Source organism: Idiotropiscis lumnitzeri, chromosome 16 (genome assembly GCF_059441095.1).
Source record: "Idiotropiscis lumnitzeri isolate Australia: NSW breed Sydney's pygmy pipehorse chromosome 16, RoL_Ilum_1.0, whole genome shotgun sequence".
NCBI classification, from domain to species: domain Eukaryota; kingdom Metazoa; phylum Chordata; class Actinopteri; order Syngnathiformes; family Syngnathidae; genus Idiotropiscis; species Idiotropiscis lumnitzeri.
In genome coordinates, this window is record NC_142406.1 from 16787083 (window position 1) to 16814534 (window position 27452).

At 48.4% G+C, this 27452-nt stretch overlaps 1 protein-coding gene across 2 annotated transcripts; it reads left to right on the forward strand.

Annotated features, from left to right (window-relative positions):
• The first annotated feature begins 243 nt into the window (after nucleotides 1-243).
• On the forward strand, nucleotides 244-27452 carry LOC148321892 (uncharacterized). Of its 2 annotated transcripts, none has more exons than XM_088318959.1 (16): nucleotides 244-784; nucleotides 19439-19501; nucleotides 19593-19621; nucleotides 19829-19876; nucleotides 20321-20473; nucleotides 20743-21036; nucleotides 21122-21242; nucleotides 21328-21419; nucleotides 22244-22465; nucleotides 22576-22717; nucleotides 22991-23139; nucleotides 23215-23412; nucleotides 23503-23551; nucleotides 24108-24237; nucleotides 24348-24421; nucleotides 25361-27452. In XM_088318959.1, the coding sequence occupies exons 1-16, from the start codon at nucleotides 685-687 to the stop codon at nucleotides 25729-25731; spliced, it is 2235 nt and encodes a 744-aa protein (XP_088175085.1). In that variant the 5' UTR covers nucleotides 244-684; the 3' UTR covers nucleotides 25732-27452. The 2 variants fall into 2 exon arrangements, with proteins under 2 accessions (XP_088175085.1, XP_088175086.1); XM_088318960.1 differs by having other exon boundaries at nucleotides 25364-27452.

A 27452-nucleotide genomic window follows, 5' to 3' on the forward strand; every position in this document is an offset into this window, starting at 1 on the left:
GATTTGGTGATTCTAAATAAATGTTTGAAATTCTCATGTCCCTTTCACCTTTGAAATTAACTTCCATGCGTGTGTCGAGGGGCTGTCAGAGCGAGAGAGAGAGTAAAAAAAAAAGTGGGGGTTGGGGGTGTGCGTAAAAGCGGGGGGGGGGGGGGTGCCTCTTTTCTCTTGTATCCCGTCCGAGGCTCCTCGCGAGCAGCAGAGCGCGTTGAGGCTGCGCGGCGACGGAGCACGACCGCCGTCGTTAGTGGGGGGGTGCGCGAATTCCACTGAGCACCAAAGAACCGAGAGCCGCGTCCGCATGGATTTACTCATCGATTGATCAGCTATCGCCGTTCGACGGGGGCGCGGAAGCTCACTTTTTTTGGTTTCCCATGCGATTTATTCAAGGAAAAGAAACGCGGAAGCCCAACGCTGCACGTCGAGGAGCCGCGATGCCGTCTTTACGCGCACCAGCGGGAGCTTAGCGCCTCACCTGCACCCCCACCCCCCCGATCTTTAATTGTCACCGCCAAAGAGAACAAAAAAAAAAATAGAGATCACACGATCAAGAAAACCTCAAAGCGCTCCTTTTTTTTTCTTCTTTTTTTGTCCGAACAGAGGATCCGAGGGAGAACTAAAGCCAAGAGGAGAGCGCAATAAAAAGCAAGGAGCAAGGAAGGGGTCCCAGGTCGACGGAGGACCATGTTTGTCCCCCTGCCGGTGCCCTTCGTCTTTCAGAGAACTGCGTCCGACTTCAGCGCCTGGAGACTCAAGTCGTCGCTGGCTCCGCGGTCCAGCCCCGGTAAGCCGCCGCCGCCGCCGCCGCATTTTTACAACCTCATACTCGGTCGCAATTTGGAAAGCTTCAAAATGAACAAACGTGAAATCGTCACAATTGTGGGAAGGTCACGTCTTCTTCGTAAAGACAAACTTTCACGTGCGCCCCAAAAAGACACGCAGCGGCCGTTCGTTTTTTCTTGGAATTATTTGCGAAGATAAAAGCCAAGAAGGACATTTGAGAATAATTTGATAAGTTTGTCTTCACCTGAAACAAAGCAAAAAAAACTAAACAAAACAGAGTAATAGCACCTTTTTTCCCTTCTCTTTTACAGCCGGTATTGAAATTCACCTGAATTATAAATCAAAAGTTTTCCACTCGACTGTTTGTAGAATTCACAAGCAGGTGAACCATGGACGGGATTTATTTATTTATCAAAGCATCACAAATGCTGTTAATTTTTTTTCCCAAAGTTATTTCATCTTATTATTTTGGTGTTTCAATGTGCATTCATTGGCTTTTTTGTCCATGATGTGACATGTTTTTGGCGGCCAGGTTCATGGTCATCTATCGATTAGCGGCGATTGATCCGGGTCTGGGAAAGGTCGGCGTGGGGAGCTTTGGCTGAAAATGAATATTCTTGCATCATAATAAGAGACGAGATGATATCACGTAGCGGCTCCTTGTGTGTTTCTGACTTTTAGGAGCCGTCGCGGTCGCACGCTTTCCACCCGTTTGTCTGTAAAAATACACATTTTTAATCGGACTGTCTCATTTTTAAATATATGTATATTTTTTTCAAGTTAGTTTTTCAGGTTTATTTTTGAATCGACTTCATTCATTCACTCAGAAGAACAGTCTTTCATGAATTACAGTCGACATTTGTTTGGTTTTTGTACATCCCGCAACGTTTTTATCCGCATGCCCAAAAAAAGTCAATTTCCACCTGTTCGCCTTTAAAAGTACTCTCTTGTTCCCAAAGCGTGTGTGTGTGTGTGTGTTCAAGTGGAACTGGAGGTGAAAGTGTCCCCCATTTGCCAGCACCGACTGGCTCAGTCCATCCAGGCGGAAATATCTAATGGCCGCTGTGGGGGTGGGGTTGGGGGGAGGGGCTTTAGGGAGGAGGGGGGCCGTGGCGTTGTAATTCAGCCTATCACCTTAAATAGGTGTCAACGGCAGGGGGAAAAAGTGGACATTGGACAGGCGACGCGTAATCACTGTTTGGGGGGGGGGGTCACTTTGTCTGTCGACGGTCTAAATGATGAATGAGGCGTGCACGCTAACAGGGGGAGAGGATGACCTCATGCACTTGATTAGGAACACCTGACGACGGCTCATGACGTCCAACTGAGCAACACTCACTCTTGATTGACACGGCAAGAGATTTCTTTTGCACCACGGTTGGCATCGATTAACTCGATTGGATGCAAAAACTATCCAAGAAGAGTCTTCCCTCATGCTACGGGAACCATGCCTATTATGTCACCTCACCATTGAAATTCACAGTTGACGAGTGAAACTAGTTGAACGCATTTGAGGACGACTGTTTTGTCCAAAATTGGTTGCTCTGGTGCAGGAGGAACGACTCAGCCATGATTGCCATGTTTGGTTTGTGTCCCGCACGTTTTTTGTTGTTGTTGTTTGTTGCATCACTCGCAGCTGTAAAATCTCCCGAAAAAATGGATTTGGAAAGACGGCTTGACCGCAGTCGTTTGTGGCGTTTTCGCATATTAGATAAGCCACGGGATTTAATTTGGGCCTGGTTTTGAGTTGACTTTTGTGACGGTCAAGTCACGAATTCAAACCATCCGAATTTAGATGCAAAAAGAAACTGAAAACTACGCGTTCTGATGTCCAGGAACTGAAATGCGCTTGCGCTCATCCTCGTCTGGTCTTTCTGTTTCATCGCGTCTCTCCGGAGGTGCGCCGCTTTGTGCCGCCAAAGCCTCGCCGGTGGAAAAACAAACCCCGGCGCTTTCTTGACTCCCCAGCCGACGTTGAATTGGATTTGCCCGCCGCGGTCCGGGGGCGGGCCCCCGTAAGCCACTTTGGCTAAGTCTGTTAGCCGCCGGCCCGTCTGGCTGTGATGCGCACCTTTGACCGTGGCCGCGCATCTGGATGATTGCTTGCGACCTCTCACTCTCTCACAATCTTAACTCCCCACCTCGGTGTTGATACGCGACGGCAAAAGACCGAGCCGGCCGCGTTCGGCAGACGCTAGCATGAACTCGGCTTACGGGCTTTTCCTCGGCTCGGCCGGGCTCAGTCGCGTCGCCTCATCGGCGCCTTTGCGACGGCGTAGAATTCGTCATGATTCCAATCCTTTCACGGGTTCTCACACTGAATTTACTTGCAGTTGCCGCTCGTGGAATTCGATAAATCGATCGATACTTTATTTATACCGCAACTTTTGTACTTAAAAAAAAAAAACAAGATGAAATGCTTCACAGAACGGGAGCAAGAATGGATACGCTAAAAGATTGCGGTATTCTTACATGCGGAAAACCTGTTCCATGTGTTTAAAACGACGAAATTCAAAGGCCTCTTGTATGCATCGATGTTGCCAAGACGACGACAGTGAATATTCTTCATTATGGGTTCCAGGAGGAAGCACTTATGTTCACATTATATGTCAAGAAAAAAAAAAAACATTTACTTCTCTCATTCCCGTGAAAGTTAAAGCGGTTGAATTCCTGGAAAAATCTCAAAAGACATTTCAGAAGCACAATTGTTACAAATGATGTCATTGTGATTTGATTTGGTCTAGAAGTAAAGTAAAAAATAAATGTCAATAAAAACGTGTTTACAGTTCCTGCAAAGTGAAAATACGTCAAGTGAATTTGACAAGACGGAAAATATGTCTTTAACAAAGTATGTAAAACTAGCCCTCAAAATGACGAGAAAAAAATCACATTATTCTCTGTTCTTAGTCACTCGGACGTTTGCTGGCCTCATGCTAGCTCGCGACATTAGCAGTCTCGGGTCTTGTCGCAAGTAAATCGCAGTTGCACCCGTTGGGAAGCGGACGGAAGAATTGTCATCAAGCAACACTTAAAATGTTCATCTAATCGTTTAAATTGACTCCCAAAACACTTAAATGTGGACGCGGCGAGCGCGCGACGTCTGTGGGCTCGTTAGTCCAACGTTCTTTTCGTTTGGGGTCCGCCGCCATCGGATGTCTGAGGCGGACACGAAGCGGCGACACACGCTGACCGCAGTGCCGCCGTACGGCCAAGCAAGATGGCGGACGGCGCGTTTTAGTCAAAGTTTTCAACAGACATTTCCGGCACACACACACACACACACGCAGGCACACAACGCTCTGTGCTGTCAGATAACAACCTCCATCTCGCACCCTGGATTTTTACCTCGCTGTGCCCGGGAGGGGGGGTGCTGGTGTCGCCACCAAACTGCCTAAGCAACGGCACGGACTAATTGGCTCTTAGTGTGTGTGCGTGTGAATGGACCAGTCATCTTCCTGACCCTTAGTTCCTGCTTTTCCTAGTTAATAAAGACATATTATTCAATGACAATCATCATCTTATTTCAGGTGCCCTTCATAATGATGCTTTAAAAAAAAAAATAAAGAACAAAGCCACCACAACACATTCATAAAGTCGTACTTCAGATATATTTCATTTTGTTTTTGCATGTGCTGTGCTATTTTCTTGACAGTGAAGATAAATGTTGGAATGGATGACGATCTTTTCAGTTGATTTCATTCGAGACAACTTTTTGGATAAATTTAATCATTGAACAAATGAAACTTTAAATTCACTGTGCATGATACTTTTTTTTTTTTTTTTAATTCATGCCAAAAGTGCTGTCCGAATAGTTTGCCCCCAAAAAACGTCCGTTTATGCTTAAGTGGCGCAGTGTGTGTGTGTGGGCGTGTTTGTGTGTGTGTGTGTACGCTTTGTGTGTTTGTGGAAGTGCGGTGGATGCACGCAGGTTGACGATTCAATAATTGCACGTTAAGGTCACATGTGCGGTTTATCTGGAAGCGGCTCACCGCGGCCCATTGTGTGATTGGTTTTAACCTTCCATGGCTATTGATCAGCACCATTGACTTCCCGTCTGCGCGCGCGGCGTGGATGTGAAGGAATGTGTGTGCGTGTGCGTATGGATCCGATTTTAAGCGGGGGGGGGTGGAGGTGTGCAGCGTCATTGGCGAGCCGCAGCGCTAACGTGATTGCCAATGACAAAGCGTCCGGGCGGGTTTGTTAGCTCCATAATGGGGAATCAATAGACACAACACAGATGTCAATACAACATGCTTTATTGCGTTAAGCTGCCTCACGCCCATGCTGGCTTACACACACACACACACACCACATGCCCTGCAATGCAAGTGCACTTTAAACACACTCAAGTTCTTTTTTTTCTTTTTTTTTTTTTTTAATCTCATTTGTTTCTCTTTGGAGTCTACCAAGTACATTATTTCAGATTGGGAATCATAGTTGATAGTATTTGTGTTGTATTTGTTTTAGTTTTTTTTCATGTTGCCGTATGCGTGTGTTTGTATGTGTTGCATGTTTCCCGCCCGCTCTAAATCTATATTGTATCGTCCAACGATCAGAAAGGAGCAAGTGGTGTCTCGCGTCATTTGACAATATGGCCGCTACCTGCTGCTCGCGTTTGAACTCGGCTTCACCTCCATCGTTACCGTGGAAACATTGCTTGGCCATTAGACACACAAACAGGCAAGCTGCGGAGTCAAGGTAAACACACACACACACATTCACAGAGCGGCCATCTTTGGCCTGATGGGCGCAGAAAGCATCAGTGGCTAAATTGGCTGCACTCAGGCTAGATTTGACCGCCCTTGTGTGTGCGTGTGTGTGATTGACAATTATGTGCTCGTGTGCGTTTGCCGCCATTTCTTGCTGCCTTTTGTGCGACTAGTGCATGTAACCTTGCACTTATTTACTTTCCCCCCTGTTGCGCCGTACCCCCACCAGATAATGACACCTCCCCCAATCCCTCCCGGCCACAGGGGGCCACCGTTATTTTGATTCAACGTGAATGCGACGCCCAAATCGAACTCACTCGGCGCATGTGAATGTGTGTGCGCGCATTGGCGTTGGTGGACAACATCGAAGGTGTCTGGAAAGCACCAACGTCAATTTCCTTCCGAAGGACAAAAGAGAAGCACAAGATTGCAAACAAGTGATGCGAGGAAGTCGCATCATGTTGACGTCTCAAGGCGCTTGAACGCTGCGCTTGACGCCGGTTAGGAAGTGACGCGACTGGAAGTAGCCTGGTGTGTTTTCACGCTTGTTTGGCAACATGCTAAATTCACAACGACGGCTTAAAATGAGGAGGTGGCAAGAGGCTGGCAACATCGGAAAAAATGAATGGATTCGTCAATCTGTCTCATTGTTGTCATTATTTTTTCTTGAACGCAAGACGACCACTTTTGTCAGCAAGTCTTCCGGTGATTCAGATTGGATCCTCAAGTCGGGGCATCCGTAAATCAACGTTCTTTAGCTGCGACTCGAATGACTTTTCAGACAGAAAATCTCTGAGGTGCGCCCGTAAATTGCTTTCTCCACCCGCGCACCCCCTTTCCCAGATTAGGTTTCCAAACCTGAAATTCTGCAGTCGGAGCTGGTTTAACGATAACCGTCTTAAAGCGCTAATCCCAGATCAGCGCCGCAAAATCATCTTCTGCAGCGACCTGTCCTTATCCTCGACAACTCTTTGCACGCATTGTGCTGCCACAAAGTCAAATCCACTCGCGATTGTTGAGTTTTACGTGCGTCATGGAGAGGTGCGCTTCCTTGTTGTCGTCGTCGTCAGCTCGCTCGCCGCACCTCCTCACGGGGGGGCTGCCGTAATGAAGCCGACATTCGGACCCCCGTCGGGCCTCTCTACGGCTGCGTGAGTTGACGCTGCGGGATGCAGGCGCTCAACTTAATTTAGAAGAAAACACAAAAAAAGAGGCATGTTTGTGTACACGGCGCTTAAATTATAATCCAGTAGTGCTGCTCTTAAATTAATTTAGTGGCAAGCCCCCCTGTTGTGTTGGCGTCAAGATAGCATACGCTTCTAATTGGTGTGAGTTTGTTGACAAAAGAATTGGCTTGACATTTGGATTCCCGCCAAGAACCAAACTTGTGCAAAATCATTTCATGTCAGGAAAAATAGAAAATCCCAGAAGGGAGGGCAAAAAAAGTCATTTGCCCAGTTCAATTGCGAAATAATCAAAATGTAAAAAATCAAATCAGGAATCGAAATTAAAGAAAACATTTATTTATTTATTTATCTATTTATCGAGAGATGTGGGATGGATAGATATTTTATTTGTAGGCTACGTCACTCCAGCCCCAGTTTGCTTTGTTGCGCGCGCGTGTGTGCGCCAGGCTAACAATGGCCTTCCTTCCCGTAGCACCTCCACATTTAGCTAATAAAAGTAAAGATGACACATGTGGCGGTTAGTCCAATTGGATCCTTTGTGTCCCCTCGGCTGCTGGTCAGCTCAGTTTTGGGGGCCGACGAGGGGCTACTCAACCCCCCAATTTAATTTAGCGGACAGGATTCATGCTAATGAAGGTCAAAGTGGGAGTCGGGGGGACGGGGGCTCCTTGTCCTTCCTTCCCTTGACCCTCCTCCGTCTGTGCTGAGAAGGTTTTTGGTGAAAAATGTAATATCACAGTTGGGGGGGCGGGGCGGGGCGGGGGGCGTGTATAAATGCGTTCAGGGAAGGCGGGGTCTGCATGTATGTATGAAAAGAAACTCAAGTGACAACAACGGAAGGGAGCCTGGTTGGGGGGGTTCAGGGTTGGACAATGTTTTCAATAAATTTGAGTGCTCTGCTTAGCCCTTCAATCTGCTCCACTCACCTCACATGCATGTGCACGTGCACGTGCTCCAACACGCACACACATGCACAATACATCCCATAATGGCAAGTTTTTTTAAAACGCGCAGCTTCTCATTGATGTTCTGTTGAATGTTTATTTTTGGATGCTTTGCGCTTCCAAACTATTGCTTGAATAGAAATCTCCTTGATTTTGAGCATTGACATTCATTTGGACATTGAGGCTAAATTTAAAAAAAATTGAGATGGCAAATCATCTTTCCTCATCAAAATGAATGGAAATGGCATTAATTCATTCCAGACTCCCCCCAAACATTTGCGTTCAATGTCCGTTACTTAAAAGCGTTAACGCCAAAGCTATTTGTTAGCCCCGTCTATGGCATTTTACATCAAGCGTAATTACATTAAGATAAACGGACGTGACCTCCCTTCGTTTCAGTGTATAGAAAACAACGATTGCAACGTTCACACACTGCAATAGCAAGCAAAACTCAATCTTGTTGAGAACAGCAATGCTCATTTTTAAAGGTATCCTTTGACGAAAGTGAATTTTAGAAACCCCGCGTAAGAAAAAAAAAAGGGGCAAAGTTACCTTCGAGTGATGTTTTTCCATTTCCTTGATTTCAAATCACAACTTAACCCCTCGCAGACACACACGTGCATCATCCCCATCAGATAAAGCAGGAAAACTGGCTCCCAGCTCTCCTCCTTATCACCATCCTCCTCCTCCTCCTCCGTTTTTTTATCCCCTTTTATTATCCGCTGCTTCTTTACCACAAATGAAATGAATCTGTTGTAGCACACCTCACCATCCTTCCTCCTCCTCCTCTTCCTCCCGGCGCGTCTCAATCTCCTTGTGACTTTGACTCGTCACTTTAACCTCCTCATCTTGCTCGCCCATCCGTTAGCTCACCTTAGCGCCCTCTCGCTAACGGGCGCTGCATTCCGCGCACACACAATTGAGCTGGTGCACGTTTACCAGGCGATCTGCGATGATTAACGCGGCCACGTGGCTAGCTTTAAATGGGGGGGGGGGATAAAAGCAAGCCGACTGTTGCTGTTGAGTATAGAGTAGAGCATTTTTGACACCATTTTAGCCTGACTGAAAGCACGTCTTTAAAACCTTTCCCGATTCATGCGGAGTCTGTGAGGTTGTCCGCCGGTCCACTGGTTGACAACAACACGCTCACACACGCGGAGCCACGTCAATCCGCCACATTGACATCAATCTGTCCCACGGTGGCTGTTAGCAGCAGCTGTTCCTTTAGTGGCTGCACATCTTTCATCACCGCACGTGAATTTAAAGGAGCTGTTTAAACACTCACACAAACACTTTTTAGGGAGAGAGAGAGAGCGAGGCAGGCGATATTGGCAAAAGTTTGCTGTGATGCACCTGATGATTTTTTTTTTTACATTACAATAAACAATATCAGATTTATAATTCATATAAGTTTTGGTCGTTGTCTTAGAAAAATGAAAGAAAATTGCATAATGAGCAGCTCCTCCTCGTGATCCGAATCGCTATCGACGGATTTCACTCGTGGATGCTCAAATTGGGAATTGGATACATTAAATCCACTTTGGAAGAAATCTTCAAGATGACAGAAATCGTAACCGTAGTTACCGGTGCGCTTTATTAATGTGGAGATGGAATGAATGAAAGGGTCTTCATATGAAAAAGGCTGGAAGGGACACTCAGGGAGGAGGAGGGGGGGGCGGAAGGGTTACGAGGGATCGAATGCGCACGGTTGCCCTTAATGGTTTCCCCTTGGGGGGTTTAGCAGCCGTGCAAGCCGGTGCGACGAAATAGGACAGGTGAAACCCCTCCCTTGCTAAAGAAGTGGTATGAATATGGTAAACTCGCCGTCCGCTTGGCAGCACGATTCTCTTCCAGTAAAATGGCCCCCGCGCCAGCGTTCCCTCGGGGTATGAGCTAAGAAGATTCTGCATTTAGGCCCAGCACTCAGTCCCTCTGCGCTCTCAGGGGGGTTTGAAAGGGTCCCAGTAGCCGTCCGCCCCCTCGCTCATCCCCCCCTACCCTATCTATCTCGCGGGACGGTGATAGCGCCTAACGCAGCCTGACGGCGGCTTACGTGTATCAAGGTCGGAAGCCGCGCGGCTATCACGATGTGATGCCGGAGCCTCGGTGTCAACGGCGGGCAGACTGACGTTTGGCAGTTCCGTGCGCTTGCCTCGGGCGCCACGCGATCTCCATCAGCGCATATGGATGCAGTGCTTAGCAAAAGTCGACACACCCCTTTTAGGTCTCATACAGATGACAGCAGTCTCCCATGTTGTTCGTCTATCTGGGCTAATTTGTGTGAATCTGTCAAATACTGACGACTGTCCTACATCTGCCAACAATCACCACTTTTGTTTGCTTTTTTTTTTCAGATTTCCTGGCTAATTTCTGGTCCATAATGTCAGCATAGTACACATCCATCTGGGCTAACTTAAGGCGATTTCACCCGTGTCCTATCTGTGGCAACAATCTCTCGTCAGTACAGCATGAAACTAACTCACAAGCTAATTTGTAAAAAATTAGACACTATTATTGACGTGTGTGTGTGTTTGCGTAGTGCACCTGCCCATTTATGCCTCCATCTTCCAGAGGGGCCCCCCCCCGCCGCCCCAACCACCACCATCACTCTGCCCTGCGATCACAGCCTTTGTGTGCTCGTCAGCGTGTCGTATGTGTGATGCTGGGGTAGGTTAGATGGGGGGGGGGGTTTAACCTTCACCCTCCACCCCCTGACCCCAGCCCTCCCCTCAGCGTTGAATCCAAGCATTCATATGCAAGCCAGCCGTCATCCGGGCCATTCTTCTTCTTGGCCGGCCTGTTGTGGTGTTGCGTCTCAAGTTCAAGTGAGAGAGAGGGCGAGGTCGGGGGTCAGTGGGCGGGGCCGGCTGCTGAGCTGACCAGACGGACGCGCAGACGGCGGACTTGACTTTGAGGCAAAGATGCTGCCGTGAAAGTTGACATATTGAAATATATTCCTCATTTTCAGACAAAAAATGAGTACATTAAGCGTGTGTACACATTAAAAAACAAATTATGGTTTGTTAGTGATCCCGACATGAAATATCGACATGAATGAGCTCCATTCGAGCGGCATGTGGTGTAAAGCCATCTTAACAATTCGTGTGACACACACACACACCTTTACACACGTGTCATCTTTCCGTGTGTTTGTTTTGGCTAAATGAAGCTTCCGGTGACAAAAACATGCTTTTGTTCGGAGAAAAATTGTGCGCTCGAGGAGAAAACGTGCTGTGAAGTCTTTGCGGTGCAGTCACTGCACCCAAGATACATGAATCCTTTTTTTTTTTTTCTTTCTCCCACTCTCTTGTGACATTTGAACCCAACCGCTTGTGTTTGCGGCCTCCTCCCACGTAATGGCGGCGGTGGCGCCGGCTTTGGGAAAAAAAAACAAAAACATCCCGATTGTCGTCTGATTGAGCCGGCCTGAAGGTTACGCTGCAAATGGAGGAAGACCTCCGGCACCCGCGTCGGACGCTAATGGCCGAGCGCGGGCGTGCTAGTTGGAGTCCGAAATGACCCTTGTAACATGGCGGTTGCGCCGCTTCTTGATGAAGAAACCAGGTGCAAAATTCATGAAATAATTGTTGCATTTGCTGATTTATTGTGGATCGCTGATTGCCGTCATTTTCTGTGATGAAGATGAAATATTTCTCCCCCCTTCCAAAAATACCAAATCACGTAAAAAAAATAGTGTGAAGTCGCAAGGCATGATGGGAGATGTTGTGGCTCCTGAAGGTGAAATGTTGAACATGATCTCGCGCGGTGTTAGCCGGTCACACGGAACCATAACCGTGCCGGGCTCGTTTTGCTAAAAAGAACCGCCATGTTTTAGCGCTCTCTTAGCCGCCGTTAGCGGATACGCCGCGAGCTCTTGCGCACGTCATTTATCCTAATTATTCTTAGTGCTAACACGGGGAGATGGTCGCCAGCCCAAGGATTTGGTTTAGGAAATCGGTTCGGTTTCGGAAGTGCAAACATCTGTTGAGTCCATCAATACTTTATGAAAGACGTTAAAAGTCGTTCACGTTGTAGCATCGAGGCGTCCCACGATTGGCCGATTCGTTTTGAATCAAAGCAAAAGTATATATTTTTTTTGGTGCAAATGGAGCAAGTTTTTCCGCTTTCAAAATGAAAATCTTTTCTGTCTCGATTTATTGATTTATTTTTTTGGGCACGACTTGCACCCAAGCCTGTCGTCAGCCTGTCTGTTCAATCACTGCCTTTCAACATCACTTTTCTTGCCTTTTTTCTTTTTTTTTGAGTGAGTTTTTACCTCCGTGTCCTTTGACTGACCAGCGTTTGAGTGTAGAGAACATCAATTTTCTTGTTTGCTACATTTGAGATGAAATGTGACGTAAATGGTTTATTCGATTGAACGCGTGCCATTTGTGTCTCTTGAAATAAACTTTTTTTTTTTTTTTTTTTTTTTTTTTGTCCAACTCTTAATCTGCTAACACACAAACTACTCCAAATGTGTTTCAGGCCACTTTTGTTTTTCTGTCATTGTTTGATTCTCGTGAAAGTCCTCATTTTAGTAATGGGAGGGTGTTTTTGCGTAGGCTTTCTGCTAAGATGAAGGTCGCCGTCGTTTTGCTCCCTCCGATCACGTGAGCGTCGGACGCACGGATGATGAACCACGTCAAGACTTTTTCATATTTGTTCCCTTTTTCTCTCCTTCGCCATGGCTGCCTCTTAACCAGGATGCTGCTCGCTAACACATATGAGCACACATCACCTCCTCATTTCTCTCCTTCCCTCAGGAGAAAACGAGAGGGGGTCCAGAAAAAAAAGGGGGGGTGAGAGGACAGAAAGATAGCCTCCATAAGCAGGACAGAATCCGAGTGAGGTAGGAAGGATGGCTCAAAGAATAAAGAGTTTACTGTGAAGGGAAGGGGGGGGGCACGCACACACACACACCGAAAAAGACAGACAGACAGTGAGGCATTAAAATTCATGGCCTTTTTTATTTTCTGTGCTGAAAATCAATACTGTCTACTATGGATGAGGTGAGATGTGGACAACAGCAGTTGCCGGCCAGTGTGTGTGGGGGGAGGGTGTGTGTGTGTGTGTGCGACGTTGGGGGGGGTCGTCAATATTAGCGCTGACATGGCCACTGCAGGCCAAGGTAGAGCTGGATTGGAGAGGGAGGAGGGGGAGGGGCTGTGCGTGTGTGTGTCGGGTAAGGTTCATTTAGTCTGACCAGCAGCAGAGCTTTTGGCCAGCGTGGTGGCAGCAGGCTTTTGTCCGAGTGCTCGCGCACGCACACGCGCACTCGCAGATGGACGTCCTCCATTGTCATTTCCAAGCGCCATCATTTAGCCAATGGACCAATGTTTGACTTAATGTCTGGCAGATGTCGGGACGCCGGCACCGTTGCGCGCGCCAAACTATTGTTGCAACGGGGGCCGGGGGTCAGGCAGCGTCTAATTCTGGAAATGGAGATTCTTCCGCATCCGAGCGGGTCATAAATCTTCTCTTGTCCCTTCTGGCCTTCCACCCTTATTGCATTAGTTTCTTTTTACACTTGAATTGCAAGTGTGTGTGTGTGCATGTGGACCGTGTGTAGGACAATTATTCGATTTATTTCAAAAGAATTCTATGCTGCCTTTATAAATATAAATGATTGAACTGCAGCCATGGAATATTTTGGTATTTGGAAATTCAAATGAAATATTTGGTGATTTGGAAATAAATGCGGATGTATTTTTCAAAGTTCATGCTCTAATTAATTTTCACAAACAACTTTGTATACTACTTGAAGTCGCATGATTAGCAGGAGTTTCGGCGCTCTCCTCTGTGCACATTGTTTGTGTTGCCCGTTGCCACGGTGATGAGGCAGGTAGCTAGCTAAGAGAGCGAGAGAAAGTGAGCGGGATGCATCCACGCAGGTAGCGAGCTGTGCTGGTTTTGAGGTGTAAAGCGTCATAAATAATGGAAGCCGCGCCTCGCATTGAGATGCGACGGCTTCCACTCGGCTCGGAGCGCGCAACTAATGCCGCCTTTTTCCAACCGTAAGCTTCCACCTGTGCCGTGATGGCGCAAGTGTACGGAGCCGCACGCATGACATGGGCGGAGCGTCGTTCAAATGTTTCATTTCGATTCAATAGATTATTAAAGTGATCGTGTTACGATTTGTGCATCTTGATCATTCGGACGTACGACACATAGATACGAGGATAAAGAATACGTTGCTGCAAATTTGTTTTGGGGAATAATTGCTGCGACATTCAGACCCCCAAAAATGAAACGGCGGACATGGAGCCGGAATGTGGATGAGGCTTGGAACTGTGTGTGACTTTGCACGCTTGCTCAAATGCAGCCTGTGCTTGTGTGTCGTCGTACACAATAAAACAAGAAACGCACTCCGGCCTTTTGCAACATGATACATTTAGAAACGCACGTCAGGTTTTGAAGTGTTGCATTGAAAAGCTCGACTTTTTTTTTTTCCAAAATTGACAGAATCGTTTGTTTTTCTTATTTGGAATTTGCGATGCCACTTTTTGTCACGTTAAAACAATGTCAGCGCGAGTCACCTCCTCCTTGATCTCGTTTGAAGTCAGAAGCTTGTCGAGCTGTTGTGAATCATCTACGTGGCAATCACGTGCGTGCGTGCGTGGAGGCAATCTGGCGCCCGTCCAAAGCATCAATAAAGCTGGCGAGAGTTTGAGAGGCGTTTAAGTACCATTTAGTCTCAGACCTACAATCCTCCAGCCTGCTCGCGACATCAGCTGACCCGAGGAGGATGCACATGTGGAGGGCGCAGTTAATCAATTGTGGATATCATTTTGGAATTTCAGCATTTTTATAGAAAAGGAAAATGTCAATGCCAAGAAAAGTTTTGCGTTTTTGTGTCATTTCTCTTGACAACAAACCAGCTGTCAAGCAGTTGTTGTTGTTGTTGTTGCCTTTTTGCGCGTCATCTGTGAAAAGTCTCCTGAATCCCTTTTAATTGCTCAAGCGTTTTTATTTCAGTCGTGTTGAGAACGCGATTAGCAAAAAGGAGTCCCGTGTTCGCTTGAATCCATTTCGTGGTCGCCTTGAGTGCGAAGAAGCCGACCGACGTTGTCTTGGTTCCGTTTCGCTATTTCACCCAACACGTCAAACGCAAACGTCGGGCGCGCCGGACTTTCTCACCAAACTTGTCGACTTGATCTCGGGCCGAGTTTTGGCAGACGACGAAGCGTCGGCCGGCTCGCTCCCGCCGCCACCTCCTCCTTTTTCCATCTGTATCGATCCGGCCGCAGTTTTCCGTCTTGGCCGTGCTGGCTGGCTGCCTTTAATCAATAGAGATAATTGTCTGCTTTCTCTTCATGCCAAACACGCCGTTTTTCTCAATGAGCGCTGCCGGTCTTCCCCCAACACCCCCAACAGCCCTCGCCCCACCATGCGGGATTCCCTCTCTTAATGACAGGAGATAATCTGCTTTCCTTACCGATTTTTTTTCTTTTTTCTTTCCGCTCACCCCACCGCGGGTTCCCCCGTTTATCGATTAGCGTGAGATATCGCCCCGCCTCCCCCCAACAAGTCGTGTAAACAGCGCGGCGAGTCCAAACGTCACAGGACAAATATTGTTGACGAATGCGTGACACGGCCGTGAAATCAGATGGGAGAGGCGGATGTGACGTTAGCGTTACACTCTCAAGATTGCAAGTGCAAGTTGGTTGTTTGTGCGCAGATAGAAGACATTTTGAAGCAAGCGTTGCCTGGAACCTCAAACAAGCTGACTTTTTTTTTTTTCTCTTTACCTGCCGCACTTGGCATTTTGCCAGGACGAGATTCCGGCCGACAGCGGCCATATATCGGTGTGCAGTTGTGTTGTTCTCAACCATCTCGATTACATTTCGTAGTTCCTCTCTGACAACGGCCGCCATTTTGAGCTTGTGGTGCACATTTTGCGTGTGCGTATTTCGGTTTTGTGGTGAAATGAACTCGTGCAAATGGTGCGTTTGTCGTCGTGTATAGAGAATGGAGCCTCATCTCATTTCTATCGGTCACTCGTGTGAAATGGCGCTCGGTCACGTCGCCGAGGTGTGGGCGTTTGTGTGTGAATCCCTCGTTGGTACGCACACACACACACACAAACTTGGGCTCAGTCGACGAAAGGCAGTGATTTGCGGCTTTGGCGATGAAGTGACATTGTGCATTGCAGTAAGAAGCATGTTGTGTTATCTCCTGCTGTCGTACACAAACACAAACACACACGCACACACACACGCACAGCTTCAAGAGACAGACTTGCATTAAATTGCTCGTTATTGTCACCCGCCCCCAACCGTTATCACCCATACAACCGCGCACATCTATTCTTCCTGTGAGCTCACAATTACCTTCACACACGCGCATACTTCTTTCTTGTGTGTGTATTTTCGAACGTTTCGATTGTATTTCCCAGCCTTTCGACTGTGTCCGACAGACGCGTACGGCCCGCTGAGCATTTGCATTATCGAGAATCACGCCAATAAAGACTTTGCTCCATTTCTTGATTTCACTGTTTTGTTTGGAGGTTGGTTTTTTTGGGGGGGAAGGGGATTGATCTGTTCCAAACAACAAATGAATAACGTAGTGAAATTAAACCATTTGACATATTCTTAGACATTTGTCTCCTTAATTATAACATTCTTGATACATTCTTTGTGTTTAAGCTTTGAATGACATCCACCCTCTGAACTGCGTGTGTGTGTGTGTTGCTCACCTTCCTGCTCCGCTCGGTCTCATCGCTCCATCCCGAGGCCACACTTGGGAAATCCTTCAGTCTCATATCCCTCAATTTTGGAACGTGCCCGTTGGCGTGCCTGATCCCTCCCTTGTCACGCTCGCTCCCGCTGGATTAGGGTCAGTGGTACGTGTGTGTGTGTAGATGTTTAACGCCCATCCATCCATTTATGATCCCGTTTATCCTCATTCTGGTGGCAGGTGAGCTGGAGCCGATCCCAGCTGACTTTGGAACACTTTTTCTTTTCTATAAAAAAGGTTTTCCACTTTGAAATGCTCGTGTCCAAACTTTCTTCAATGCTCACATTAACTCATTTCCCAGTTGAGACGATTTAGTGATGCCAAGAAGATGGACACATGGCTGTGGAGCCTTTCGATCACACTGGTACAAAAGCAAAAAAATTCGCTTCCAAAATCTAACAATTTGGGATCTGGCATTCCTAGGAAATCACAATGTCCTGTCACTGGTGAGCTACTGTTAGAATAGGGCTGCATCTTACTCATGCGGGTCAACTGCAGGAGAAAGAAAGAGTCCGTCGTGCTGCCGTGGAACGTGGCGAACGTAAACGTTGCCGGTGATTGCAGACAAATGAAATCAAAGCGCGCGCTTGGTGGCTGAGACGGAGGGGCTTGCAAAAGGGCCCGGCACGCGCGCGGATCCGACTCCCCCTTTGGCGGGGCCCCGATCGATACCGACTCAGAGCAATAAAGCTCCCCCCTGTCATCTCCGCGGAATACAAAGCAGAGTCGGGAAGGGAGGGGGTGTGGAGATATGGGGGGGGGGCGTTTGGTTTGGGGGGGTTCTGTTCCGCTAGACACACCAATTTCCACCCCCCCTCGCTACACACACACACCACCTCTCTCTCCCCCTTTTCCAAGTAGCCCCCACCTCCACCTTGCTTTCGCTCCCGACCGTCCTTCTTTCCTCCTGCCGCTATTTTATAATTAATGCTGTTTGAATAAATACGCTCAATAATTCATTGGCGCGATTTAAGCAGGGGATGAAAGTTGGGAGCAAGGATCGCATCCCCGCCATGACAGCGAGGTGTTTAAACGCAGCGAGGGGAAGGTGAGGGGGAGAAGAGGTTTTCACCGAGCGGGAGATGGACGGCGAGGTGAGGTCACACGAGAGCCGCCGTTAATTGGCGGGCAATTTAGGGCGGCGGCAATCATCAGACGAACGCGGCGACAAGTTGACACCATCGGACACGTAAACACGCGCCTCATTTCCTTTTTTAGGAATATTTCGACGTGCTTTTCACAAATGAGCACCCGACGAGAAGAAAGAAATGATAATACGTAAAACAAGAAAAATGAAACGTGTGTAAAATGAGCGACCGGTTGTCAACGCTCACGTTTGCTTTTGTAACGTGAATCATCTGTTAGTGTCCGCAGTGCACGTCAACAAATGAAAAAAAAACAAAAGCAAAAAGGCCCCAGGACTGATTTTAATTGACGGCGACCTGTAAGCAGCAGCCACCGTTTCCTAATCACGCCCAAAAATTGAACATTGAAATCATCTGGCATTTTTTGGGAAGGTTGTTTGTTTCTGTTGGATTCAAAAGCAAATATTTTTGCTCAACGGCGTCTCCATTTGGGCCTTTTGGCCGCCATCTTGTCGGTCAGCCGCCATTAGCGACCGTGGAAGACGGCAAGTTTTAACAAGGCAGCGGCTGGGGCTCCGTATTTTCTCCTTTTCCTTTTTTATTCGCGCCGACCTCCTCCGGGAAGGCCGGTAATAATGGCGACGGAAAGGCGCTGCCATTATTGTCTTGTCGGGAGTCCGAGCGATCGATCGGCGCAGAAATATGTGGTGCGAGAAACAGCCGCCGCATCGGATATAATAAACACTCCTGGGACAGTTTGTGTGTGTGTGCGTGCACGTGGATACTCTCATGTCTTAAACCTTGAGAACTGTCCCGCCTGTGGACACTTTTACAGGAAATCTTAAAACCTTGTGTGTTTCTGTGTGTGTGTGTGCGTGTGGTTGTGAATGTGTTTGCGTTTGTGTGTGCATGTTTTTTGTGTGCGTTTGTGATGTGTTAGCAAGCTGCGGCTAGCAGTCGTTCTTATCCTTAATGATCAACACGCACGCGCGCAGGTGCTCGTGCGCACACATCTTTCTGGCTGTTGCCTGGCAACCACTGGTTTTGTGTGTGCGCGTGCGTGAGTGTGTCCAGCCCTGGCCTGGTCGGGATGAAGTAGCGAAAAAGGAGTCGCAAGTACGGCTCGGAAGTTTTAAGAGTATTCAAAAATGTTGACAACGTGAAACTTGACATGGAGTAATTTTGCTATTTATGCAGATAAAGTTGATGAGCTTGCATTTTTCATAGATTGTCTTTTTTTTGTGACAAATGCGTTAAAAACAAAGTTTAGATGTGCTGCTTTAAAAAAAAATTTTTTTAAATAAAACCGCTTGAAAATGGTCGTTTGTACTCGGCAAAACACGCTGATACAGTTTGTGTGTCTGTTTTAGTGAACGTGACGGGACAGGTGGAGAAGGCTGAGAGCTAGCAGCTTGAGTGTGTGCGTGCGTGCGTGCGTGTGTGTGTGTGTGCTAGCGGGACACGGCCGCTACCATGTGCCTGACCTCTGACCTCCACACGCCAAACGGCGCTACCCGCGGCCCCCCCTTCAGCCACACAAACGAACCCACGCGCCGTCTGTCACGGGCCCCTGACAGGCGTAACTGAGGCGGGGTGGGTGGGCAACCAAAGAGGGAGGGGTGATGTCGACAGGCCAGTTTAGGAGCCCTCCACCCATCCCATTACACTTCCACGCACACACGCAGGACCCCCAGAAAACAGACTCATCCAAAATATCAATTGTGTGACAAAAGTGTGCTTGTGTGCGTGTCACCCTGAGCGCTCTTTCTAATATTTTGCTTCCATGCGGCGCTTGGACGGAAAATGTCGACTCCAGTTTTGATATTGGATGTGAATGGTTACTGTACCTAATGATGTGGCCAGCGTGAGTGTGTGAGTGTGTGATGTCGTTTCCTTTTGTGCTGGAGGGTGCTGCCACCATTTGGCACACTAATGCAACTGCAGCACGTGTGCACAACATTTCTTGTTCACATCTTTATTTGTGTTCCTGGCAGATATCAGGATGTCCAAAGCAGAGGAGGAGAAGTCCAGGCCCGAATATTCCGGCGATGGCTCAGGTTCCCAAAAATGAACCCGTTTGCTGGTTTTTGTGTTTTAGTTCTCATGTTTCTTCCCTCCGGATATTGAACAGCCTTCTTGTTTTTTCAGACTCGGACAGAAACAGCCCAGATGAGCAGGTTCGTCTTAAAATGCTTCATATACTTTTTAGGAAATATGGCAATGAATTTAACGTCTTCAGATGCAAAATTCAATGCCATTATCGTGTATTTTTTTTCTCACTAGTGCTTGGAAAGTAATTGAAAGAATTTTTATTGATATTACTATCTTTGTATTCATTGATGACCTTTTATATATTTTTCTTTTTTTTCTTCCACAAATTTCAGCCGTTGGAAAGCAGCCCGTTCAGCCTCTCGCCCACGCCAGCCAGCAAGGTGTGTATGCATGTGTGTGTGTGTTTTGGTGAACATATGAAGAGGGAGCGTGGTCATTAATAACAAAAAACAAAACTTGGTGCCTTAATGCTATATAAAGCTTATTATGCATATTATAATATATATTATGATTTATGAAAACCAATATAAAATATTCATAGATGAATAGGTACATAATTAAATCTAAGTCCTGCAAAAGCAAAGTACAGCGTACTCAATTTTCACATCTTATTTTTTAACAGTTTTCTCCTAAAATTGCTTTTCTAAAATGTATTTTCATTAATTTGCCTAATTGAATGATCGCTTGTTCCTCTCATAACAAATAAAACAACATTTTTAATTTTTTTGCATTTTTAACAAATACATTTCAACAGTTTTTTTTATCATCTACAATTGCCCATTTTATACATTTCTAAAAGAAAAAGGGGTGTTTTTGTTTGTCAGGTGAAAGCGGAAGAGAGTTGCGAGATGACCCGCAGCGCCGTGCCGCCATCTTCTCAGCAGCAGCAGCAGCAGGCGCAGGCGCAGGCGCAGGCGCAGGCGCAGGCGCAGCACCACCACACGCAGATGATGCTGGCCGGCAGTCAGCTGGCGGGGGTGAGCAACCGACAGCCGCAAAAACCACACCCGGGCGCTTCATTTTCATTCATTTTTACCAATTCATTTTTGTTCATTTGTCAAGACAAAAAGTCAAGTGCTCTTTCTATAAACAAAGGCCGGAAAGTCGATTCGAACTGGAAATCGGAAGTCAACTCATATTAAAAGTTGGATTTTTGAGATTTAATTGGAAGGTGACAAGCCCATCCTTCCATGCCATGATTTGGTTGTCGTTTGCTCACTTCAATTTCTGCGTTGTCTCTTGCCAGCTGGCCGCTCTCCTGCCGGCCCAGCAGCAGCTGTTCCTGCAGCAGGCCCAAGCTCAGCTCCTGGCCGCCGCCGTCCAGCAGTCCAACGCCGCGCACGCCGCTCACGCTGCCGCGCAGCAGCAGCATCTCCACCAACACCACCAACAACAACAACAACAACAACAGCAGCAGCAGCAGCAGCAGCAGTGCCAAGCATCTCAGCAGCAGCAAGCCACCAAACAGGAAGTGACTGTTCAAGCTCCTCCTCCGCCGCCTCAGCTGGCCCTCTCTCAGCCAATCCAGCTCACGGCGCAGGTAGCGGCAGCCAATCGCCGCTTCCCAACACAAATATGTGAAGTTCCCGTTATAAAGGCCACGTCGATGTTTTGTGCTCCTGCAGGACATCCAACAGCTGCTCCAGCTCCAGCAGCTGGTTCTCATGCCAGGTCACCCGCTCCAGTCCCCGGCCCAGTTCCTCCTGTCGCAGCCGCCCCCCCAGACTCCGCAACAGCAGCAACAAGGTAACTGCTGGGAGAAGAACCGTTTAAGATTGGAAGGGTTATTCCAGTCAATTTACGAATGACCGAATTTTGTTTGCGGCCACAGCTTTGCTCTCGACGCCAAATCTTATCCAGCTACCTCAGCAAAGCTCAGCGGGGCTGTTGACGACGACGCCCCGTCTGGGCCTCCAGGTGCAGGTGAGCAGCTGAAGCGCGTGGGAGAGAAACATGTTGGTCCTTGTTTGGCCAGTTCGGAAAATTTCCTGGTTCAGACCCAAAATGGCCGCTTCAGGTCAAAATGGCCGACCAGTTTCACTACCTGGCTTGTGTCCTCGAGACTTTTTTTGTGCATTCCGTCATGTTAGAAATGTCCACCCAATTTCCCGTTGAACGGTCAAGCTGCTGATTGTTGATTCTGAAAGTTACAGGGGTGTGTAGACTTTTTATATCCACTGTAATGGGCAGTTTAAGTCTAAAGTTGTTGTTTTGGAATCTGTCACGTTGGGCTGCTTGCGCTTTCCGAATGATGGATTTGTATTCCTTTTTAAACCAGAACGGTTTGTGGGAAATTGCAAACATTTGGCCGTGAATCGCCACCGGGTGATCGGCTGGCCGTCCGCAAACACGACTCTCTTGAGGAGTCGCGTTTAGCGTCACCCACTATCAGTTTGCGTGAGGAATTCAGCTGCCACGATGGCTAAATTGAGCGAGCATCATGCAGAACGTCGACCGGCGCCGCACTCATTTACGTTCTCTGCCTGCGTGCATAAGCGGCGCGCCGGCACTCCAATTTGACCGATCGTTGTTCACGTGTGCCGACGCATTCAGATGTTGGACGTGGCGTCACGCTCTTTGCGTTCTCATTCATTCCCCAAATTAAGCAGATGCTTGTGGAAAGCCCTCTCTGCGTTGATTCCATATCCTGGTTGGTGCATTTGTCAACTCGTGTCGTTTTGCCTCACTTGCAACGCAAGAGCATGTCAGTATATGGACCTTACTCCAACTTGTCTTCATTCCGGCAGAGGGAGAAGAGCAGCAATGTTGGTGGAAGCATCAGCAGTGCGGCGGCGGCGGCGGTGGGCTCCTCGTCCGGAACGGGCGGCGCCCTAGCGACCTCCCTGAACACGGCCTTGACTGCCGGGGGCCACGCCGGCCAACTGGGAGAGGAGCCCAGCGACCTGGAGGAGCTGGAGCAGTTTGCTCGCACGTTCAAGCAGCGTCGCATCAAGCTGGGATTCACCCAGGTCCTACGTTAAGCCCGCTGTGGCTTTAGGATGTGACACCTGCGTGTTTTTTTTTTCGTGTGCATGTGTGAGTCTGATGTTTTGACACCGTGTGTGTGTGTGTCCCTCAGGGCGACGTGGGCGTCGCCATGGGCAAACTGTATGGCAACGACTTCAGCCAGACCACCATCTCGCGCTTTGAGGCCCTCAACCTGAGCTTCAAGAACATGTGCAAGCTCAAACCTCTGCTGGAGAAGTGGCTCGGGGACGCAGGTGAACGCTGGCTCGCTAATCACAGCTGCAATCGGTCAAACGTGACCTTTTGGAAATTTCGCCCTTTGAAATGTGACATTTGGTCGGCATGTCTGTCTTGAGGAGACCTGCAAAAAGAAGCCACGCCTGAAAAGACTCGTGAAGTTAGCCATTTCCAAACGTCAAACTTTATTACTGACAAATTTGAGGAATTAGATGTCATCTTTACTTGGCAGCAAACTTCTACGACCTGTCATACGCATCGCTCCTGATTTTTTTTTATTGTGTCTGCAGAGACCATGGCGGTGGACAGCATGCTGCCCAGCCCCTCTTCCATCTCCTCACCCCTGTTGGGCTTGGAGGGTCTCGCGGGCCGACGCCGGAAGAAGCGCACCAGCATCGAGACCAACGTGCGCGTGGCGCTCGAGCGCAACTTCAGCGCGGTAAAGAGCGCGCGCGTCGTCCCGCCGCCGCGCGGCGTGACTTGCCATCTCATTCCCTTTGCCGTGCGGTCTCAGAACCAGAAGCCTACCTCGGAGGAGATCCTGCTGATGGCCGAGCAGCTCAACATGGAGAAGGAGGTGATCCGCGTGTGGTTCTGCAACCGGCGGCAGAAGGAGAAGCGCATCAACCCCTCCAGCAGCAGCACGCCGCCGCTGCCCGGCCAGACCTCGCCCGCCGTCACGCACAAAACCCCCTGCTACAGCCCGCACGTGGTACGTCGTACCGTGCCCCCCTTTTGCTGCCATCAGCCTTTTCCTTTTTTTGTTTCCCTTCCCCAACCACTCTTCTCTCTTTATTGGCAGATATCCAGTCCAGGTGTGTCTCAGGGCAGCAGCAGCATCAGCACAACAGGTAAGCAGCAGATGGAAGTCATGTCAGGACTTGGGTTTAATCGCGAGTCCTAAATAAAAAAGGAAAGAGTGGAGAGCCTCTGTCACCGATTCCGCCCTTACCTCCGGCGAGCAGTAATTGACGTTTGTGCGTCCTTATTAAAGCTGAGCCCTCACGAGCCCATCAGCGAGATGAAAAATGTGCTCACGTCTTTGTGAAGGCCAAATGACTTCTCTGAGCGCGAGTCAACATTGATTGTGTGAGTGACACCTTGGTGATTTCCACTGTGTGACATGTCGCCTCTTCTCCGTAATCTCCCGGCAAAAAACATGACACTTTATTAGACGCTACAAAACAACAAGTTGTTCATTTCCCGGAGCCCGACAACACAATACGACATGTCCGACAACACATGACAGCTTGAATTCCTGCTGTCTTTGTCAAGTTCCGGAAGCCCAACAACACGTCGTCAGCGCGAGATGTCCATGTTTGTTTCCTGGCGCACGACAAGACACGTGACCGATTGTCATGTCAAGCGTCTCCTCATATTTGAATGTATTTTTTGACCCCTTTCTAGCTGCCACTTTGTCGCCGTCGCCCGTCAGCTCGGTCGCAGCAGTGTCCACTTCCTCCTCTCTGACTCCGCCCCCTCATAGCACAGCCAGCCCGGCCCCTCCCGGCCCGGGGGCTCACGGCCTCAACACCGGGTGAGTCCGGCACTCAGTTTGTCATGTGTTGTTGCAGGCTGGCGTTTGTAGCGCACCCACTGAACACAAACGAAGACGTTGTTTCACGAGAAACATTTTTTGTCTCTTAGGACCACCATGATGGGAGTAAGCACAGGGATGAACCCGGCGCTCATGGGCACCAATCCGCTGGCTACCATGCAAGGTGGGTGTTATTATATCAAGTGGAAAATGAGGGATAGGATGAGCCTCGCTGTCAAAAACAAAGCAAAAAGATTTTGAAGCGTTCAAATCCAAAAGCCCACCCTGAAAAACTGGCCTGCATGCGATAGCGCGGAATTATGCAAGGAAGTACACATGTTCTTTCTCCTCTTACTGCAGGTGATTCAGTCTCTAAATTGTGAATTCTTTATGTATTTTATTGTTGGTACTATATTGCCCCCTTGTGGCTAAAACTTGAAATGTACTTTTTAGTCCTTGGATCAAAATCTCGATAGGAGGACGGCAAAAAGTTATACTCAGCACTTCTTTTGCTCCCTTTTTACCACAATGGAAATAGAAATTGAGTAGCCGGCAAAAATGGACGCGTGTGTTGTGGTTTGCTCCATTGTGTCCACATTGAATGTTGCGTTGCGTCAGGCCCAAATCGGCACGCTGCTGGCTAAAGACGTCGTCTGGTCTCCCTCCAAATCAATAAGGCGGAGGCATCACCAAGAAGCTTTTGCGCTGAGGCTCCTCTTTGAGGCGACCTCCTGCAGGGAAAACCAAATGAAGGGAAGATGCTAGCTAGCATTGTTAGCATTTTGGAGGACTTGTTATGGATTCGTTTATGATTATCAACTGCTTCAGACTGGGATTTGGGATTTTTCTTCTTATCGACATGTCTCTTTAACTTGTTGACTGATCTTTTTCCTTCTTTCCCTCCCTCCACACTTTTCTTTCTTTGGGTCCATCCTTTCTCCTCCTTTGTTGCATCTTTCTTTCCCACCTCCCTTTCCTCTTCCTTCCTTCCTACCCTTACCTTCTTTCCTTCTCGCTGTATCTGACCTCCTCTGTTCTTCCTTTTTCCCTCCCTCCCTTCCTTTCTCTGTCCTTCCTTCCTTCTTACCTCCCATCCTTATTCTTTTCCTCTTTACCCCGCCAGCAGCCCTGGCCGCTAGCGGTGGTCAGTTGTCAATCATGGAGACAGGTGCGGGTCACATGATTCTGGGCGGCGGGCCCGGCGGGGTGCCCCCCTCGTTGCGCCCCTCGCTCTTCCTCAACCACCCGGCCCTCCTTCCCATGGCGACGGGCTCCATCTCCATGGTGACGGCGTCCCCGCCTGCCATGGGGCTGGTGAGCGGCCCGGTGGGGGGGGCCCCCCGGCTCGCTTTCGTCCAGTCGCCGCCCGCCGGCGCCGCCCACCTCCTGGGTCCGCCCTCGTGCCCCGAGGACTCGCCCTGCTCCAGCCCCGCCTCGTTTTGTTCCTTCAGTGAAGCCTCGCCGCCGCCCCTGGGCGGGGCTATGGCCGAGTGACAGCCTATCAGAAGAAAGGGGGAATGGGAAACAGGAAGCTTTAAAAACGTCGCCTTTCAACCAAAGCCATCTCTCGACCTCGCCGACGTCCTCCCAAGCCAAACGAAATGTACACAAAGGACGAGGAGAGATGGCGAGGACGCAGAGAAGAGGAAGACGCGACTCGAAACCAAAAAAAAAACAAAGACCGGAGGAGTTTCAGGAAGTAGGCCAAGTGCATGATGGGAGGCAACCAACCAAAAACCAAAATCTGCAAATACCAAAAACTCAAAACCAAATAGAAAAAGACGAAAAAAAGAAAAAAAAAACGAAACGGAGAGAAAAGCTTTAGACGTTTGCATTCCGGTCCACTCGGGATGGCGTTTGTCAAACATCCCGACTCCATTTTCATGCATTCCCATTTCACTCAGAATGCTTTGAATTCATTTGTCGTACCGCTCGCCGCTCGTCATGACACGTTTACGTGCCCAATGTTCTACCTCGCCAGCGCGCCGCTTGTTTTCAGCACCAGGAGGAGCAATCGCGTGCGGCCTCCGGTCCGCTTTGCCCGCGATGGGACGTTTGGTCCGGGGATTATGCTTGATGAGTCGGTTGCGGATGTGACTGGAAAGAGAGCGATTTTGAAATTCTTGCTTTGGATTTTTCATTGAAGAATTCCAGTTTACAAACAAATAACAAAACCCCACCTGGCCCGATGCTGTTAGTCTTGGCAATTGATTTCAAATTCACGAATGACGTCTTTTGAATCCAAAAGTACACGTCAAGCTTATCGGAGAGAAGTGAAGCGGCAATAAAACGGAGCAAACATTTGCAAAAGCAAAACCCCCAAAGCTACTTTTGCGACCGACCTAAAGCTCGCTCGCCTCTCCGATGTGCGTACCAAACGTCCACTTGATGTTGTCATCTGCTTGCCTTCTATTTTCTGTGCCGAACCCCCAAAACACAACTAACTTCTATCGGCCTATCAGGAAGTTCATCGCCTTCATCACCAGCAGCGGGACGTTTGCTCAAACCAAAGTTTTTCACGCGAGGGCGCACCCTTCAGGCAAACGTCATTTATTTATTTATTTATTTATTGACAATGGCCTCCATACTTCATCATCTCCATCATCATCTTCATCATCTCCCAGTAGACCGTCACTCTCGGATACCAAAGCCTGGCCTGTGGCAGCCGCGATCTCACCTGAGACCGCATCCACGCACACGCACACACACACAAATGCCCAAACTGAAGAAGAGGAGGAGGTGAAGACCTGCCTGCCCTCCCTCCCTCCTTTTGTCTCCAAAGATCTTTGCTTCAAAGGACCCAAAAAGTAGATGATGAGGAGGAGGAGAAGCTGCAGGTGGTTAAAGAGGAAGGTGAAGAGGTGCGCTGGGAGCAGGAAAACCAAAAAAAAAAAAAAAAAAAACCCCGAAAAACACAAAGCAAAAAGTCAACCCAAAAAAGGAGCGAAAGTGAGTGAGTGACACCCCGAAACCAAATAGGAACAAAGAGGATAGCTCAAGGGGGGGGGGGTCCGGGGGGATCTCGGATGTGTGTGTCTATAAATGTGATGTTCTCGTATGGACGCACTCAAACGCCCCCCTTGATGTGCCCCCCACCCACCTCTCGTTTTGATGTTTCCTGGACTTGTGTGACTCTCAGAAAAAAAAGTCTATTTTTTCCCCTTTTTTTTCTTCAGCTTTTCATGGTGTTTTTTGTCGATGATGATGATGATGTA